This window comes from Trichophyton verrucosum, assembly GCF_000151505.1.
Source record: "Trichophyton verrucosum HKI 0517 chromosome Unknown contig00677_48.r1.exp, whole genome shotgun sequence".
NCBI classification, from domain to species: domain Eukaryota; kingdom Fungi; phylum Ascomycota; class Eurotiomycetes; order Onygenales; family Arthrodermataceae; genus Trichophyton; species Trichophyton verrucosum.
In genome coordinates this window covers 51,993-68,211 of record NW_003315290.1, presented here as the reverse complement: position 1 = coordinate 68,211, position 16,219 = coordinate 51,993, and the positions used below count along the sequence as shown (strand labels likewise).

Sequence of the window (16,219 nt, the reverse complement as noted above, 5' to 3'; positions counted from 1 at the left end):
TCTCTCTCGGAAGTCCTGCTAAGCCCGCTGCCGGATCTTGCCAGCGCGGCGCATGGTTCCGCTTGACGTCCGGGCAGCGAGGGATGGGGAAAACGAGCGACGGTCTGCAGGGACGGGCGACCTGGATGGCTATCTACCTCTCGACCGGCCGGGCTCCTGCTGCTGCTGGCTGGCTGGCTGGCTCTCTGGCTCTGCTTGCTGGTGCTGCTTGCTGGGCGGCGCTGCGAGAGAGCGAAGGATGTTTTCTTGTTTCTTCTTCCTCTCGCCAAGGGGCTAAGCCGGGGAAAAGGGCTGGCAACTCAACTCTCGTTAACTCACTAATTATGGAATGGAGGCGAAAAGACGAACAAGCGACGAAGGCCGCCGGCGACGACGAGAGTGACGACTCCAAAGGACTGTTGACGCCGCAGCTATTCGTCCGATCCCGCTGGCAGTCGACCCGCCAGGCGCAGCAGAGGTGACGGGTGGCGGCTGAAGATGCGCTCGAAGCTAGTTCGCCCTTCAAGTCGCCCTGCCTGCAAAACCTATATAGCTATATATAACCAGAGAAAAGCCTGCGCAGGCTGACGGCCAGAGAGACAGCGACGAGTCCCACGATGCGTCTCTTTCTGATCCCGATCTCGACGGGCCGCACGCTCATCTACTGCAAGAAGCTCGACGCTGCGGTGCCGGCCAAGCAGCTCAGCTACCTCGACCGCGTTACGAACAAGGTGACGGCGACCTGGGCCAAGTGGGAGACGGCAGAGAAGGGCTGGCAGAAGACGCTGGTCACCTACGGCCACCGGGCGCTGCAGCGGATCCCCTACGAGGAATGGGGGCTCAAGAGCGTGCCGCCGCTGAGCTCACGGCGGGAGACGGCAGAGCGGCAGGCGCGCAAGCCCGTCGAGCTGCTGTACCCCAAGAATGCGATCAGGTCGAGCAGGGTGATGGGCCTGCTGCAGCAGCTGGCCACGGAGAGACAGCAGCTGCACCGCAAGCGCATGTGGTGGAGCATCGTCGTTGCGCCCTTGACGGCTCCGTTTGCGCTGGTACCGGTGTATGGGCCACCATCTTATATAACTGCACTGCGTACTTGCTGAATTGATACGGGACGGCTGTGCTGACTGGTCTCTCTAGGATACCTAATATACCCTTTTTCTTCTTCTGCTACCGCGGCTGGTCGCACTGGAGAGGTTAGTTAGTTGCAGGCCCGGCTCTACAATACATACATACATACATACATACATACATTAGATATACTAACAGGCTGATACAGCATTGGGAGGGTCCAAACACCTGGAATTCCTGCTAAAAGAGAACCTGATCCGGCCGAGATCACTGACGGACCTGGAGAACGTCTATCTACGGCACTACCCGCGCAAGGACGGGGTGGAAGATACGACAGCTGACGAGAAGACTGCGCCGGACTGTGATGACGGCAACTGTGGAAAGGAGGTGATGCTGCTCAAGGACACCGACGGCAAGGCCCTGGCCAAGATGCTGGATGCCCCCGAGCTCGTTGCTGAGGTCGAGCGAGCCGTCCATCAGGTCCAACAGCAGCTTGACCAGAAGAAACAGCCCTGAAGATAACAAACTCCCTGGCATCTACTTTCTACTTATTTCCCATCAACCCCCCCTGTTTGGTCGCATATAAATGCCCCTTTTGCCATGTATATTACTGTGTTTACGCCCCGTATAGACCTAGTCAGACGCATCACGAGTCCATGCACCCTGGATAATCTAATGATCTCTTCTTCCCTCTTCTTTCATCCTAATATCAATATCAAATATCAGATCCTCAACCTACCAAGGTCCAACTTCTTCTACTGCAGGATTTAACATGTTCTGCTGACTAAGCCGAAGCTCTGCCATCGACGATAAGCAACGACGAAGCGACAACGAAGACGCAGCAGACAAACAAGCGGAGAAGACGAAGACGAAGACGAAGAAGAAGAAGAAGAGAAGATAGAAGCGCAATTAGAGGCTGTGCTGAGGCTGCGTATGCTACTGCACCATGGGCGAGAAGAAGATAGAGCAGTGGGAGGTCGAGCGGTACTGGGAGATCTTCTCGTCGCTATCTAATGGCCAGCCACGACTCAACAACGCGCAAGCGGCCACCGTCCTGCGCAACAGCCGACTGCGAGATGACCAGCTGGAGCGGGTGTGGGATCTGGCAGACGTCGACGGAGACGGAGAGCTGGACTTTGAAGAGTTCTGCGTGGCCATGAGGCTGATCTTCGACCTTGTCAATGGGGTGCGTTTAACTCGGGGGTTCTACTTTGCGGAGATATATATACATATATACATATACTGACAGGCTGATGATATAGGAATATAACGATGTACCGCCTGCTCTACCGGACTGGCTGGTTCCAGAGTCAAAGGCACATCTCGTCCAGGCCAGCAGGGCGCTGACCGGCTCACAACCGCAATTCGAGAGAGTAGAGGACGAGGACGATACCCCTGGCCTCAAGGACGGCTTCGACTGGTACATGGCACCTCAGGACAAGGCCAAGTACGAGGAGATATACTCTGCCAACAAGAACCATCGGGGAGAGATAGCATGTACGTGTTTCTCCCTTTAGCCATGTGCTTATTAAATAATTACAAGGGGGACTGTGCTAACTGAGTTGTCCAGTCTCCTCATTACAAGATCTATACGACTCCCTCTCAGTACCAGACACAGACATCCGCTCGGCATGGAACCTAGTCAACCCATCCGCCTCCTCCACCATCTCCAAAGACGCAGCCCTCGCCTTCCTCCACATCCTAAATAACAGACACGAGGGCTACCGTATCCCCCGCAACGTCCCCGCCTCCCTCCGCGCCTCCTTCGAATCCAATAAGATAGACTATCAGCTCGACAATGTCCGCACAGCCAAGAAATGGGGTGTCTCCAGCAACGACGACACAAGTACAGGCCGCAAAGCCAAGTTCGGTGATGCATATCTAAGTCGGCTAGGCGTGGGAGGCAAATCAAGCTACCAGCCTCAGGGAACAGATTTCAGTAATACCATACAAGACGAAGAATGGGAGAAAGTCCGTCTACGGCGAGAATTGGCGGAGCTAGATAAAAAGCTGGAAGCAGCCAATGCGGCTGTCGAGGCAAGAAAGAACGGCACCAGAGCGCGGACTGACGGACCGAACTGGGCGCTGATCAAGAAGGAAGCTCTGCAGATGCTCGAGTATAAAGAGCGTGAGCTGCGGGAGCTCAGAGAAGGAACTGGGCGGGTTAGCGAGGGCGAGAGCCTTGAGCGCATCCGGGCTGATGTCAAGGCCGTTGAGGAGCAGGTTGAAGGCCTCAAGGCCCATCTAGCGAAGCGTAATGAAGTCTTGTCGGACCTGCGTGATCAAGTGCAAGAGGCCAAACATTCTCGATAACGGCTATCGGCTGGCTTATTTTTGATATAGTATATAACTCCATTTCCCCCCACATCACCCTTTTCTAACGCCTTGCAGACGGTGTATTATGCCTATATCCTTTGTTGGATTTATATCTCTCTAATGATATCTTATTATATTACACGGTAGCTTCTGCAAGTTCTAGATGGCTTCTACGGTTTTTTTTTTGTCCATACCAAAAAAGAAAAGGGTACCCCAGTCAGCCAGCAGCTTTCTTTCTTATTTACTGGTGATGTCCGCCATGATCTCGTCTGCATCCGTATTCGCCTTGACAGCAGCAAACGCACGCCCACTCTCGTTCATCCGTTGGTCCGAGTACGCCTCGTCGCTACGGTCTGTTAATATCTCTAGATCTTTCTCTGAAAGCAGAGCCTCAGACGTGGTTTCGGCGCCGATATCAAACACTTCAATGTCTTCGTCTCCGAATATCTTCTTTAGCTCATCTGCCTGACGCTGAGGGTTGGATGAACTCGTAGAATCAAGGAGGCTTTTAAATTTTCCTTTTTGAATGACTAGTTTCTCCAGCCGGCGTTTGGAACCAGCTCGCTCAAGGAGAGTCTGTTCAATTGTTCCCCTGGTAGCTAGCCGGTAGACAATCACTGGCTTCGTCTGGCCGATTCTGTGAGCTCGGTCCTGGGCCTGGAGATCCTGTTGCGGGTTCCAGTCAGAATCGAACAGAATAACGGTGTCAGCGGCAGTGAGGTTGATGCCTTGCCCCCCTGCTCGGGTGCTTAGCAGAAATATTCTGTAGTCGGGATCGTTGTTAAACGCATTTATCTGTTCCTGTCGATCAGCTTGTGCAATTGCACCGTCGATTCGACAGCAGTTCCAGGATCGGAGCTGTGTAGCCCAGTCCTCAAGGATATCAAGTTGACCTTTAAATTGAGAGAAGATTAGGATTTTGTGTCCCTTGGATATAAGACAGGGCACAAGACGATCTAGAAGAAGCATCTTGCCAGAAGATGTGATGAGTGTTGAGTCCACCCTTGAGTCTTCTCCCCATGGCCAGTAGAAGTTGAGCGGGGAATTGCACACCAGTCGGGCCTGCATGACTGGATTTTGGAGCTTTTTAGAGGATATCTCTTTTTCTATAGTGGGTAAGTTAGAATGAACCATTGTTCTCAAATCAAAGTAGCAGGTATACGTACTGGCTAGCTTCATGGTTTTTGCTCTCTCAATTTCATCCATCTCCTCCTCACTAAGCTCGCTCTCCTCAGGGGCTTCCTCCTGTATACCCTTCTCTAGCCTAGCTAGCTTACTATTGAAATCTCTATCAGACTCTTCCTTGTAGTTTTTGGATCTGCCTCGACGCCGAGCCCTAGTCGGTGTAGAGTCACGGCTAGATTTTGCACTCTTGTTGGGCGTGCTTAGCTCACTGCCGCTTGCGCCTCTCTTCAAGCTGCGCGCTCTTGATTGTTTCGCTGAGCCGTTCCTAGCTTCTATTCGCTCAGCGGCCTTCTCTTCCAGATACTGACGGCTCGTTCCGTTCACTATCTGGACATATAGCTCCTTCTGCTCCGGTGTCAGTGGCGCGTACAAGATATATTCCCTTTTCTTCGGGAGTGATGATTCAACATCCGTCTTTACTCGCCGTAGCAAGAATGGCTTGAGAATGGCATGCATTGTAGACACAAGATTGCGTCTCCGTCTCTCGTTGACTGCATTCTGATCGGAATCATCAAGAACAGATGAAAAATCAAACCAGCTTTGGAAGTTATCCAAATCATTGAATATCTCGGGTAGCAGAAAATGAAGCAGTGACCATAGCTCAGCAACATTGTTCTGCAGAGGTGTTCCAGTTATGAGCAGTCGATTTGCAGATGGGTATGTCAGGAGCTCTTTGATCAACTTGCAGTTCATATTCTTCAGACGGTGACCCTCATCCTATATAAAATTCATTTTTAGTGTCCCATTTTGAAACCTTGGGTAAAAGGTCTATACCTACCACAATGATGTACTTCCATTGGTAGTTAGCAAGGAACTTTCGATCATTCATGCAGATTTCATACGAGGTACAGACAACTGGGAAATCCGGCGCTCTCTGGTCCTGGTTTTTCATCTGTTTTCGTCGAATCTCGCTACGTTGTTCTTTAGTTCCATGGTAAAGAACTGTATTGATAGATGGGGTCCAACGAGCAAACTCATTAACCCAATTGCTGACTGTGCTCAGTGGCGCAGCAATCAAAAACGGCCCGGGGATATTATGTTCTTTAAAGAACGCTATTAAGGAGATGGCTTGCACCGTCTTTCCGAGACCCATCTCGTCCGCTAAGATACCACAAAGTCCATTCATCCAAAGAGACTTCATCCACTCCAGCCCTTCAAGTTGATACTTTCTCATCTTCCCTCCTGTGATTAAGGAGGGTTGCTGGGTTGCAGTCAGATCTTCCTGCTCACCTAAAGCAGAGGGCTTTGCTTCAAATTCGTCAGCAGCTTGTGCCAAAGCCTCTTGTACAGTTGGTTTGTCCTCTGCTACTTCGACTTTGGCTTGCTTGAAGTAGCTCGTGATATCACCTTTGGAGGCTTTTGTAGCTTTCCCAGATGTTCCTCGCGTAGGTAACTTCATGGAACTAGATTTTTTCTCTTGGGTATTCTGGGCTCCTTTACTTGAATCAGCTGGAGCTTTTCTCTCGCTTGCTCTTGTGGACCGTTTGCTCGTGGATGCAGTTACTGCTTGTTGCTTCTCGGCTAGATTTTTCTCCTTGGTGGCTTGTCTCTTTGCCTGTTCTTGTTGCTTTTTCTGTTGCTCCTTCATCTTATCAGCCATAATAGCTACAAACACCTATACGCTGATATTAGTATCGCATCCTTGTTCGAAGAGTAAGTATGGCTGAAGTACCGAGCTAGTCTGGAGAAGCTTTGTCAAAGCTTTGGCTTTCATACCCAAGCCCTCCATATCATCATCTTCCTCCTCCTCACTTTTCTTGTCTATATCCACCTCCATGATGTTCTCCTTGTTTTCTTCCTGCTTAAACGTAGCCATGACTGTAACGCACTAATATCACCGGGAGAACTAGTGGCAACTCGGTGTATGGCAGCTTTAGAAAAAGAGAATTGAGTCTAGATGGAAGTATATGGTCTATATATGCCCCTTTAATGAAATTAGTAACTAATTGTCCATAACCTTTTTGTTCGAATGTCTTACCTTGCACCGCGCCGTTTCGTCTTGAGGAACAAAGAGCAATGAGAGGTTTAGGAGAAAGGTCAAAGTGAGAAGATTTAAGAGTGGCTGTTGAATAGTTACCACTATCGACACTTGGTAAGCGACTATTTATCTAAGGACGAGAGGTACCTGTCGCATCCTTGCTGTTGCGGCCTGTTGCCTCTGAGGCCCTCCAACGCGTAGAAAAACCAATTTGAGAGAGGGCGCGCTCGCGTCATGATTACGTTATCGCCAAGATGACAAGTTGAGCCTCATTAACATCATGTGATATGCGGCTCAGGAAAAGTCAAAATAAGTTCAACGAAAGTGAAAAGGGACGACATCCAAACGAACTATCCTTCCGGCTTCCACGCCTTTTCTTGCTATCAGTGACTAACTAGCATTTCAAAAGAGAAAACTGAGCTCACAATACTACATATTAGAGGGGAGATCGATGTGTATCATCAAAATGCCGAAGTTCCCAATTCCAACCCACGTCCCGATGATGCCCCCTCCCAAGTGAGCACTGCCAATGCAAATCAACAAGATCAATGACCCCCACCCAAAATACAAATTAATGATTTCATCCACCCATTTTTTCCCACATATTTCATTAGTTTCCAAGTCGTTTCTTCGTCACTGATGCTGCTGCTCGAGCTCTTGTTTCCTTCGTGGTAGCAGGCTTGTTCAATCTTGAGCTGCGCCGTCTATCCGTCGGAGCCAGTTTAGCCTTTTTCTTAGCTGGTTTGCTTTTACCAGGGAATTCATTCTCTTTACCAGTTCCATTTGTGTCCGGTGGTGAATGGATAGGTAAATGAGAGTTACACTCATTCTTCTTCATTGATTCGATGGGCGGAATATCGCAACAGACCGCAAAGGTGGTGGCAATAGAAATATTGCTAGAAGTCTCGGCCTTGGAAGCAGTGTTTTCCATTGACTCTGGGAATTTCATCTCCAGAAGTGGATCTTCGCCCGCTGTTTGGATGCTTGTGTGTGAAAATTCTACTGAACTTGGTCGAGACGATTTAGCCTCAGTTGGGAGTGAGGCTGGCGTGCCTACTGGCCCAGTATTAGATGATACCCCATCGTCTAGAATAGAACTCGTCGCTCCATGTTGACCATCCTCAATGGCGCTTTCTTGGAGAGTTCGAACTTTCCTGAGGTTGTTATCTTGGGTTTGTCCACCCCCGGCAGCCTGAACCTGGGCAACGGGAAATGTTCCCATGACAGGTGATATTGGTGAGTACGGTGGTCCGTGCTCGGAATTGTCTGAAGAGGCTGAGGTCATTCTAGTTGGTACATTATCTCCAGGCATGTCGATGAGTAGGCTTTTGAAATTTTTATTGGGTAGCACATGTCTCTGTGGTACTGGTGAAGAATATCCCGGTGGAGGTGTCTGAGCGATTGTGTCATCACTGTAAGGCATAGGAGTGGCCTGGCGGTTATTCAGCGGGGTTGAGTTTCGGATCGGTAGGTTAACCTGTGGCACTGGGGGTAATCTACCAATCGGGCGAGCAAAAGATTGGCGCTGTATCTCAGTTTCAGCTCTAGCTGCATACAGCCTTTCATGGAGCGTCTGGGATGATGTGATTCCCGCCCGAGATATGACTTGTCCCGAATTATACCACCATGGACCACTTAAGACCCTCTGCAGTGGAAGGTCGTCCTCATCTACAAAAGAACCAGGTGTGATAGCCGTCTCTGAGTGTGGGCGTTTTCTTGAATCTGTTGTCTGAGACATCCACAATGAAGAACTCGGCGGGTGATTGGTCGTGGAGGCTAAGGGTATTGGAGGGCTTGATGGTAGGTTTTGGGACGACTGTGGCGACAAGGAAGATGTGGTATGCATGACATTGCGTATCTGTGCAGCACCCTCAGGCCCAATATTTAATCGGACAATTGAGCTTGCTGGATTGATGTTCATAGGTCGGTTCGGTGTTTTCCTATCCGGCTTTTTAGCGGATTTTCTGCGGCTAAGGATCTGTTGAGCAGCATTCAGGGGAGTCGAATGCATCGGTTCATTCAGTTCCTCGCGCACTGGTACTCTGAATGTACCCGCTCCTGGGTTTCCAACACGGTTGACGAAACAACGATCCTGGCCATTAGCGCTATTAGCACCAGCATTGTGCGGCTGAAGTGAAGGTGAGGAAGAGCCTAACTGGATAGAAGGAGTGCTGCTAGACTGTTCAGTCTCCTCTGTACTAAGAATCCATTTGAACTCGTCCTCACCATTCTCTTCATGCGCCTGGTTAATGGTGGCAAGGTCGTTTTTCCATTCTCCAGCATACTTTGTGTCAATCCCCAATCTCCGCAGAAACCTCCGAGCAGCCAGAAGATCGCTAGCTTTGATCATGAAATGATCAACGGTTGCTCTGTTTTTAGCTTCTCGGAAGTACTGCTTTGAAATGTTTCGAAAGACCAGCTGGCCTGGAACTCTAGACTTCCTCAGAACACTGTTGTCTATTCGAAGGAGCGCTCTCAACTGCTTGACTTGCATTTCATGCAACTGCTGGGCTTCGTCCTCTACCTGCTTCTGGCGACGGGCTGGGCTCTGAATGGCTTCCTCTTGCTGCTGCGGTGTCAGCTCTAACATGTACACCACGCGCGGCCAAGTATAGACTTGAGTCAAATTCTGGATTATTTCCATTTGAATAGCGGGATTAAGGTCTTTCCATTCGACGTGTGTGGGCGCGTGAAGATATTTGTAGTCTTCAACATCGACGGAATGATCCGCGTCTTCCCCGCTATCATCGTCTTCGCTCGACTCCATGTCGCTCCATGGCTCGCTCTGAAACCTACAGGACATAGAAGAGGTTAATTAGTTGATACCCGGTACTAACAGTCTCGAGGCTCTCTGCACTTCTGGCGGCATCACTCACTCGTTTTCACAAGAACCTGAAGAGGCTGTTTCATTGTTTACAGGCGGCATCTCTATAGGCCGGGGCTTGTCAAGCGTAGGGAACGCAGCTGGAGGCGAGTTTGGGTTGTAGTCAATAAACGGCGGCGGCCCTGCAGTTGGTCTCGCGATGAGAGGGATGTGTGGTTGGCGAGGTAGGTCGTCGGGCGTCTCAGAAGTCGCCCTTGACGCACCTCGACGACCCGACGCCTTGTTCCCAATCCAGTCCCCACCGCCATATCGTTCAGGGGGCCGGATGTTGTCTCTCTGCCTCAACCGCATATTGTCAGCAGCTGGAATTCCGTCGCAGACTCAACGATGTTTATATTGCCGAAGTGATATAAACAGTGACTATTTGGTCCTAGCAAATCCGAACCCGGGTCGAAGCTCTTTTCCCTGGCTCCTAGGCAGCAAATAGCAGAGTTAATGAGCTGAGCAAGAAGAAATCAGGCATAGGGAAAGATGACAAGCAAGTTGGCTGCTCGCTTGTAAAAGTAAACAGTGAAGAAAGATGTGAAGAAAGGTCCACTGTTTTGACTGTGAATATTCATCGCCGTGGTGATAGAAAACATAGAAGCAGTCTATATCCTATTTGGTCATAGGAAGATACACGCAAGGTAGCTCGTGTTGAATAGAATTCCCAAAGAGGATTGTTATAACACTAATTCTCACACATAGAGCTGCGGGAACTGAGTGTGTGAATGGTATTGTATATCCAGCAGAGGTAAAGTAACACTGTTTGAAGGGTAAAATAAGAATAATAATAAATACAAGAAGTAATAAAAGAGGCTGCTACTAACTGCAACCTCATACAAAGAAGAAGTAGACGAAGAAGAAGCTAGAAAATGAAAGGAGGGTAGACCCGCAAATATTCAGCGGAAGAGAAAGGAAGAGAAGAATTCGAGCCTCTAATGAACACCGAGCCATGAAATCGTTAAGGGTGGAAAGGGCAAGTTCCGCAAACTTGACACATGCTTGGCCGCCTGAGGGTCTGGCCTTCCTGCGCTAGTGCAAAATGCTGTTGACGTCTTGAAAACAATAACAATGAGAAACAGCGAGTGGAGGCCAAGGAAAGAGCCGGTAGAAAGTCCTGGATGGAAAGATCGTTCCGCGTGTTGCTACTTCTCTAAATGTTGCTTACATCACGGAAGGGTGGAAGAGATGGCCGGCAGAGATCCATAGCCATGGCCTCTCCGTCTGCATTATGGGACTCTTCGGCAACCTGGAAAGACCGTTTCCTTGAGAGTGCATTGCCAGAATTCAGCAACCCACTGGTTCCATGGTTGTCTAGCGTGTTCCTGGCAATAGCCCTCTGTGCGTCAAGTATGGGCTCAAAGGCCTTCAGGATATCCACGAAGACAGGGCTAATATTGGTGGACAGTCGTCGGACTTGAATGTGGCTTGACGCTACAGCTGCTCCAGTTTGTAACATTGCCATAAGATATGCGGCGACCACACAGGCTGATCTATCATTTCCTGTATCACAGAAGACCAACACTTTCCTCGTTCTGCCATGTCCCTCCGGCTGGTGAGTCGGACATGGGCAAACATGGTTGTTGATTCGACGGATGATATCGGGGAGTTTAGTGATGAGTTCCTGTGCACTGTCTATTTCGACAAAGTCCGACTCGATCCCCAGTCTGGCCGCTACCCTATCCCCGTTGACCGTCACAGCCTGGATTCGGGTTCGATCCCGAATAGCTAGAAGCAAAGTAATGCCGTTTTTTGCAAGAAACTCTGCATCGCGCATGGCATTGTTTGGGCCCAGATATAGATAGGGCAGGACATCCTGTGCAGTCCGGCGGCGGTCATAGGTCCAGTCCAGGAGATGGATAGGCGGTTTAATCTGTACACCCGAGAACATATTCATAAACTCAGGACAGGCATAAACCCCTGGTGGCAGGTCGTGCTTGATAGGTATAGCTAACGGGCATTTTTCAGCGATTTCCATAGCCGAGTGAACGCAGTCTGATATATTATTCAACCCGGCATTGCTATATTCCTGGTTAGGAATATAGTACGGAACTGAAGCCATGTCACTGCTGCAAAAGGCCAGAAATATCTCTCTTCAGGGCCGTATGAACCGGTATTGGATGTAAAAGCAGAATGTTATATCAGTACTCCGTAAAAAGACATGGAAAAGTGAGGGATGGAGAGAATATTATGTATGCGGGTGTTTGTTGCTGAAGCGATAAACTGACGTCCAACGCGTTTGCTTAATTAGTCGGAAAATAAATGCTGACTAAGCCTGGCGTACCCCTTTTTAACCTTGGGAACAACAACCACAACAACAACATCATCACTACAACCAACCACAACTATCAACAATAGTTTCTCTCCTTCTCCCTTGCGAAGATGGTGCTTCAGATACAAGGTACAAAGTTATGCATGGTTGGACCCACGGCATCGATAGTCTAACTCATTTTGTGACCCTTGGTGGCTGGCCGTTGCACAGCATCACCGATTCTAGTTTAAGTTAACCTCCTACAATTAGGCTATGGCCATTACCGTCGACCCATAGGCCGCCCGATCATAAGATGGGGTTTGCCCGAACTTTGTGTGTAAGAAGTGTATCTAGGTGAGTGGTTGATAGCTTTACCGAGAGATTTCTCTGGCCGCACAAAGACTAAAGTAGCAAAGAGAGCGGAACGCCTTGCATGATTGCTAGCAAGGGCTTCGACCTGTGAATGGCTGGGAGCTGGGGGAAGACAGGCTGCGAACAGAATGCATTGCCTCAAACCCAAAGCATAAGAGGAAGTGCGAGCGAACCATTTCCGGGCTGATTGCCCAGGTTGAGCTGTCTCAGCTGCATGGATCGACGGAGACTGGAGAGGACGGAAAACAAAAAAAAACTGCGGCCGCTGGATTAATAATTCGCACAGCATTTTGTCTTTCGCTCGTTGCCATTCGGGCGGTGCTGAAGAATATGATTCGCTACATAGGCTTGTCGCTGCGGGGAGCTGAAGTCGAATTATACGAGGCTGGTGCCTGCATCGGGCTAGCTAAGCCGCCATGGAAGATGAGGCTCTGCAGCTCGTGTCTTGCGGCTACTCGAGAGTGAAACCGAGACCACGCCCAAATCCCACAAGGATTTCTGCAGGTCGGCTGGCTTGCCCAATTATGACCTTTGACTACTAGATACGTAATGGAGTGCGAGTGCCCTGGATAGGAACATATATATGTCGTCTGAAGGATCTATTTAGGTGTCTATTTCTATCATATTTGCAGTCTCATCAAACACCGGGGCGGGAAAAGGCGCAGGAAAGGGCTGTATTTGATGTATTAATAGGCCAATGTGAAAGATAGAGGGGCTTGGTTATATAAATTTACGCTTGCCATGCCATGCAACAATAAAAGCCACTCATATTAGAGGAGAAAAAGCCCCTTAATTCAAGACCAGGGGTGTTCGGCGGTGAACGCCTTGCAGCAGGACCATGCCCAGAGAGCCGCAAGGGTGAGGGAGTGGGGACAAAGGAAATATGCAAGAGCAGGAGAATTCGAAATGTAACATTATTAGTGCTGATTTCATGGGGAATTATGGATGCTGAAGTAACCGCCGTAGTTCTCTCATTTCTCGTTGTAGTTCGTCTATTTGTGTGCCTTTGTATTCCAGTTCGCGACGTAGATACGACACCTCATCCCGTAAGGCACGCACCTCAGGAGCTGTCTCATCTTCTGATACATAAGCGGAAGACGTAGCGGAGTTCCGCTTCCGTTTTGACGGATGGTGCATTGGTAATGAAATGGGGGGTAAAACTCGAGGGTCATTAGCTGCTGCCGGAGCGGTTGCGGGTGCCGATATACCGGCAATAATGATAGTGCTGGTAGAAGTCCGAGAGAGGGGCGGTAAAGTGGTATTATTGAGTGTGAGAGGAATGTCTTCAGACCTGTGAAGACGGCGAATATGTTCCTTCAGGTTCTCCTGCCTGGTGAAACCTTTGCCGGAACTTCGGTTACAGTCAGAATAGGAACACATCAGTTTCTTCCCCTGCGTGTGCATCCGGTGCACTTCTCGCTGATGTCGAAGCAGGCCACCGGAGTACGTGAAGCCCGGTAGCTTTGCGCAATCTGGATCATTGCATTTATACGGTCTATCATGCTTATCCATATGTTTACTAAGTGGAAATATTAGCTTCATGATCAAAAGCAAGAACACAAGAGAGACCAACTTACTTCCATTCACATGGACGGCGAAAGACAGGAGGATTAGTATGACAGTCAGGGTGGTCGCAAAAGATATTTCCGTCCTGGTTTCTTGGAGGATCGTGAGCGCGCTTGACAGCCAATCTCGGCCGTGGTGACGTAGCAGTTGCGGAGACAGGTGAAACCCTTTGAGACATCTTAGTTTCTTCGACTGGAGGTGTGGCCGAGGGCGTCCGGATCTTCCATTCACTTCGTGGAAGCAAATAGTACTCGACTCGCTCAACCATAATATTGTAACTTATTCCCGGGGAAGAAAAAAACACTTTCAACGCATAGTTAAAACAAAGTATTATATAGAATGATTTGGCGGCCGCTGGGGAGATTGATAGATGTGGCCGCAGGAGTAACAGTTGCAGGTACAAAGTTACAAGCGAGCAAGCGAGTATACCCGTTAGTTATATACTTGCAGGTCAACGCCTCGTTCGTATTGCGGCTCAAAATATACGATCGTCTATGCGGCCAGGCTGAACGTGCAAGAAGATCCCTAAGCTCAGTTTCAGCTAATGAAGCGGGATATTCAGTCAGCGCTTGCTCAGAGAGAAAGTGTTTCGTCTCTTCGTTTCCTTGATGGAGTGCTAGCAGTGACTCTAAAGATAGATCGGCTGGAGGCCTTCTTATATAAAATATAGCTGCCTGGTGCTGGACCCGTGATCATACCGACCAGGCAGATGCCATCAGAGGAGGGAATCATCCTCCCCTTTGCGGTGATCCGTGACTCATGACTGGCATCTCGAAGCCAGCCTGAGCCCTCCACAGCAGCCTAGGACTGGTGTTTTGTGCGTCTGCTCCCCTCGCCGTGGCTGTGAAGATGGTTGATGTTGACGAAGAAAAGAAGCAAAAACTGACCTTTTTTGGGCCCAGTGGAGTCACGTGGAAGCTGAAGTTTTCGCGGTCTTTTGCTTCGAGACGTCAGCGAAGGGACGAGACATTTCGCATCTTCGCGGAGAGTTACTCAGAGACAAAGGAAGCCAGGTGGAAGGAATGATAAGAGGGAGCCTATGTCGATGCCTTGAGGCTGACGGGGGAGCCATGATGATATCTACTTAAGGGGCCCTCTATGTGTTGTGTGTTGATGGCTGTCGTGTCAGCCATGACCCGGATCTCTGCCAATGTGCCAGCTATCCCTTCGAATCATATCCAGCTTTAGTTGATGGTGAGCTGTCTCTCTTTGAATGGGCACTTCACTCCCAGAGATGAAGCTACCTCTGAGGGAGAACGGATAAGATGCTTCGACAGGCAGAATTTTTTTCGGCCAGCCACCGATGATGCAGACACGGGTATATACAAGGCATCAACATATGCACAAAGCCTCAGTATTATCCCTCTGCTCGACTGCCAGTTCCGCCGGGCGAAACACGTTGCCGCGTGATGGCCAATGATCCTCTCGGCGGACTCATTCGCGTTCGAGTGCGTCACAGCCACGTCGGCAAGGACACCTTGGCCCGTTTGTCTATCCACTCGCATAGGGGAGCTCATGTAAACTCACATCCTGAAGACGAAACATCGATTCGAGAGATGCACACGCCTCGCATGGATGCCTGGCTGCTAGTCACGGGGCATTTCGCCTAAAGTATCGATGACTCTTTACCTGTTGTTGGCTGATACCTTTGAATCACCTGGAATCCGCTAGTTAACCGCCCGTCCTCTTTTCAACTATTAAGGGCCATCTTTTGCCCGGAGTGGACTCCGAGACGGCGTCTGTAGCCGAAGGCTCTTGCCACCGTATCTGCCCTGCATGACCCCCAGCGCCGGGACATCCATTTTTTGTTGCCAGAAAGCTTGGTATATTACCCAACCTGTGGGGCTAGTATAGCTCAGGCCTTACTTTTCAGGCCATCATTCGTGGTGATCCATGTCTGACATGCTATCCTGTAGCTATTATTCTCCTTAATATTGATTGTCCAAGCTGGCTGTCTCTCCAACTAATCAACCTAATAACCATGTCAGCCTCTTGGTATCTAGGAAGCTAACTGTCTGCCCCTGTGCACTTCCAGGCTAGATAAACTGGCAATACAGCTTCATAGCTTTTGCCTTTACATGACCTCACTCTTAATAAACCTGTAAACCAACCCCATGTAGCTCTCCCTCTCATTTTTCTTTCATCTCTTCTTCCATCCCGTCCTCCTTGTTTACCTTGGGTCCTGCAGGGGCTGCCCAGGGCACCCATATGCTTACTCATCCGGAATATCTTTCTGCCGAGGCTCGCTTTTTGTTAGGTCCTGCCCTTTTGGCAAGTTTATTTAGTTGCGCCAGAAGCTGGTTTGATATCGACGAAGCGATGAACCCAGCCCAAAACCCAACCGCAGCACCAGGAACACCATCGCCGCCACCGCAGTCTCTCCAGCTCGCTCCAGTCGCCGTCAGCCGCGCTCTCTTCTCTCTCCGGCACAGCTCGTCCCTAGCTTATAGTTCTGCGCTGCGGCTTCTGCCCCCTTGACCGCCCAAGCTGCCGTGGCCGCCTCCCCTTGCGACTTGAGACTATTGCTTGCACCCCACACTATCTTGCGGCGTGTCCTCACATCGACCATCAGAGACGCAAGGGAATACAGCTAAAGTGACCTTTGATACAGGGGCCTCCGGCCTTCGAAATTGCCAAC

At 49.8% G+C, this 16,219-nt stretch overlaps 5 protein-coding genes across 5 annotated transcripts; 2 read left to right on the top strand and 3 right to left on the bottom strand.

The window, feature by feature from the left end:
- Positions 1 to 110: 110 nt before the first annotated feature.
- TRV_06173 (uncharacterized protein) lies at positions 111 to 1,563 on the top strand (the record flags this gene model as incomplete). Its single annotated transcript, XM_003019750.1, has 4 exons — positions 111 to 457; positions 547 to 1,034; positions 1,117 to 1,172; positions 1,246 to 1,563. Coding segments are annotated over 4 exons (1,209 nt in total), but the record flags the coding sequence as incomplete, so codon positions are not given.
- Positions 1,564 to 1,993: 430 nt separating this feature from the next.
- Positions 1,994 to 3,360, top strand: TRV_06172 (uncharacterized protein; the record flags this gene model as incomplete). The annotated part of the gene is made up of 3 exons (XM_003019749.1): positions 1,994 to 2,233; positions 2,310 to 2,544; positions 2,618 to 3,360. 3 exons carry the CDS (start codon positions 1,994 to 1,996, stop codon positions 3,358 to 3,360), a joined length of 1,218 nt encoding a protein of 405 aa, XP_003019795.1.
- A 240-nt stretch (positions 3,361 to 3,600) lies between these two features.
- TRV_06171 (uncharacterized protein) lies at positions 3,601 to 6,364 on the bottom strand (the record flags this gene model as incomplete). The annotated part of the gene is made up of 3 exons (XM_003019748.1): positions 3,601 to 5,265; positions 5,327 to 6,163; positions 6,221 to 6,364. 3 exons carry the CDS (start codon positions 6,362 to 6,364, stop codon positions 3,601 to 3,603), a joined length of 2,646 nt encoding a protein of 881 aa, XP_003019794.1.
- A 772-nt stretch (positions 6,365 to 7,136) lies between these two features.
- Positions 7,137 to 9,701, bottom strand: TRV_06170 (uncharacterized protein; the record flags this gene model as incomplete). The annotated part of the gene is made up of 2 exons (XM_003019747.1): positions 7,137 to 9,318; positions 9,403 to 9,701. The coding sequence occupies 2 exons, from the start codon at positions 9,699 to 9,701 to the stop codon at positions 7,137 to 7,139; spliced, it is 2,481 nt and encodes an 826-aa protein (XP_003019793.1).
- Positions 9,702 to 10,226: 525 nt separating this feature from the next.
- On the bottom strand, positions 10,227 to 11,454 carry TRV_06169 (putative dual specificity protein phosphatase 3; the record flags this gene model as incomplete). Its single annotated transcript, XM_003019746.1, has 2 exons — positions 10,227 to 10,424; positions 10,561 to 11,454. The coding sequence occupies 2 exons, from the start codon at positions 11,452 to 11,454 to the stop codon at positions 10,227 to 10,229; spliced, it is 1,092 nt and encodes a 363-aa protein (XP_003019792.1).
- Positions 11,455 to 16,219: the final 4,765 nt, after the last annotated feature.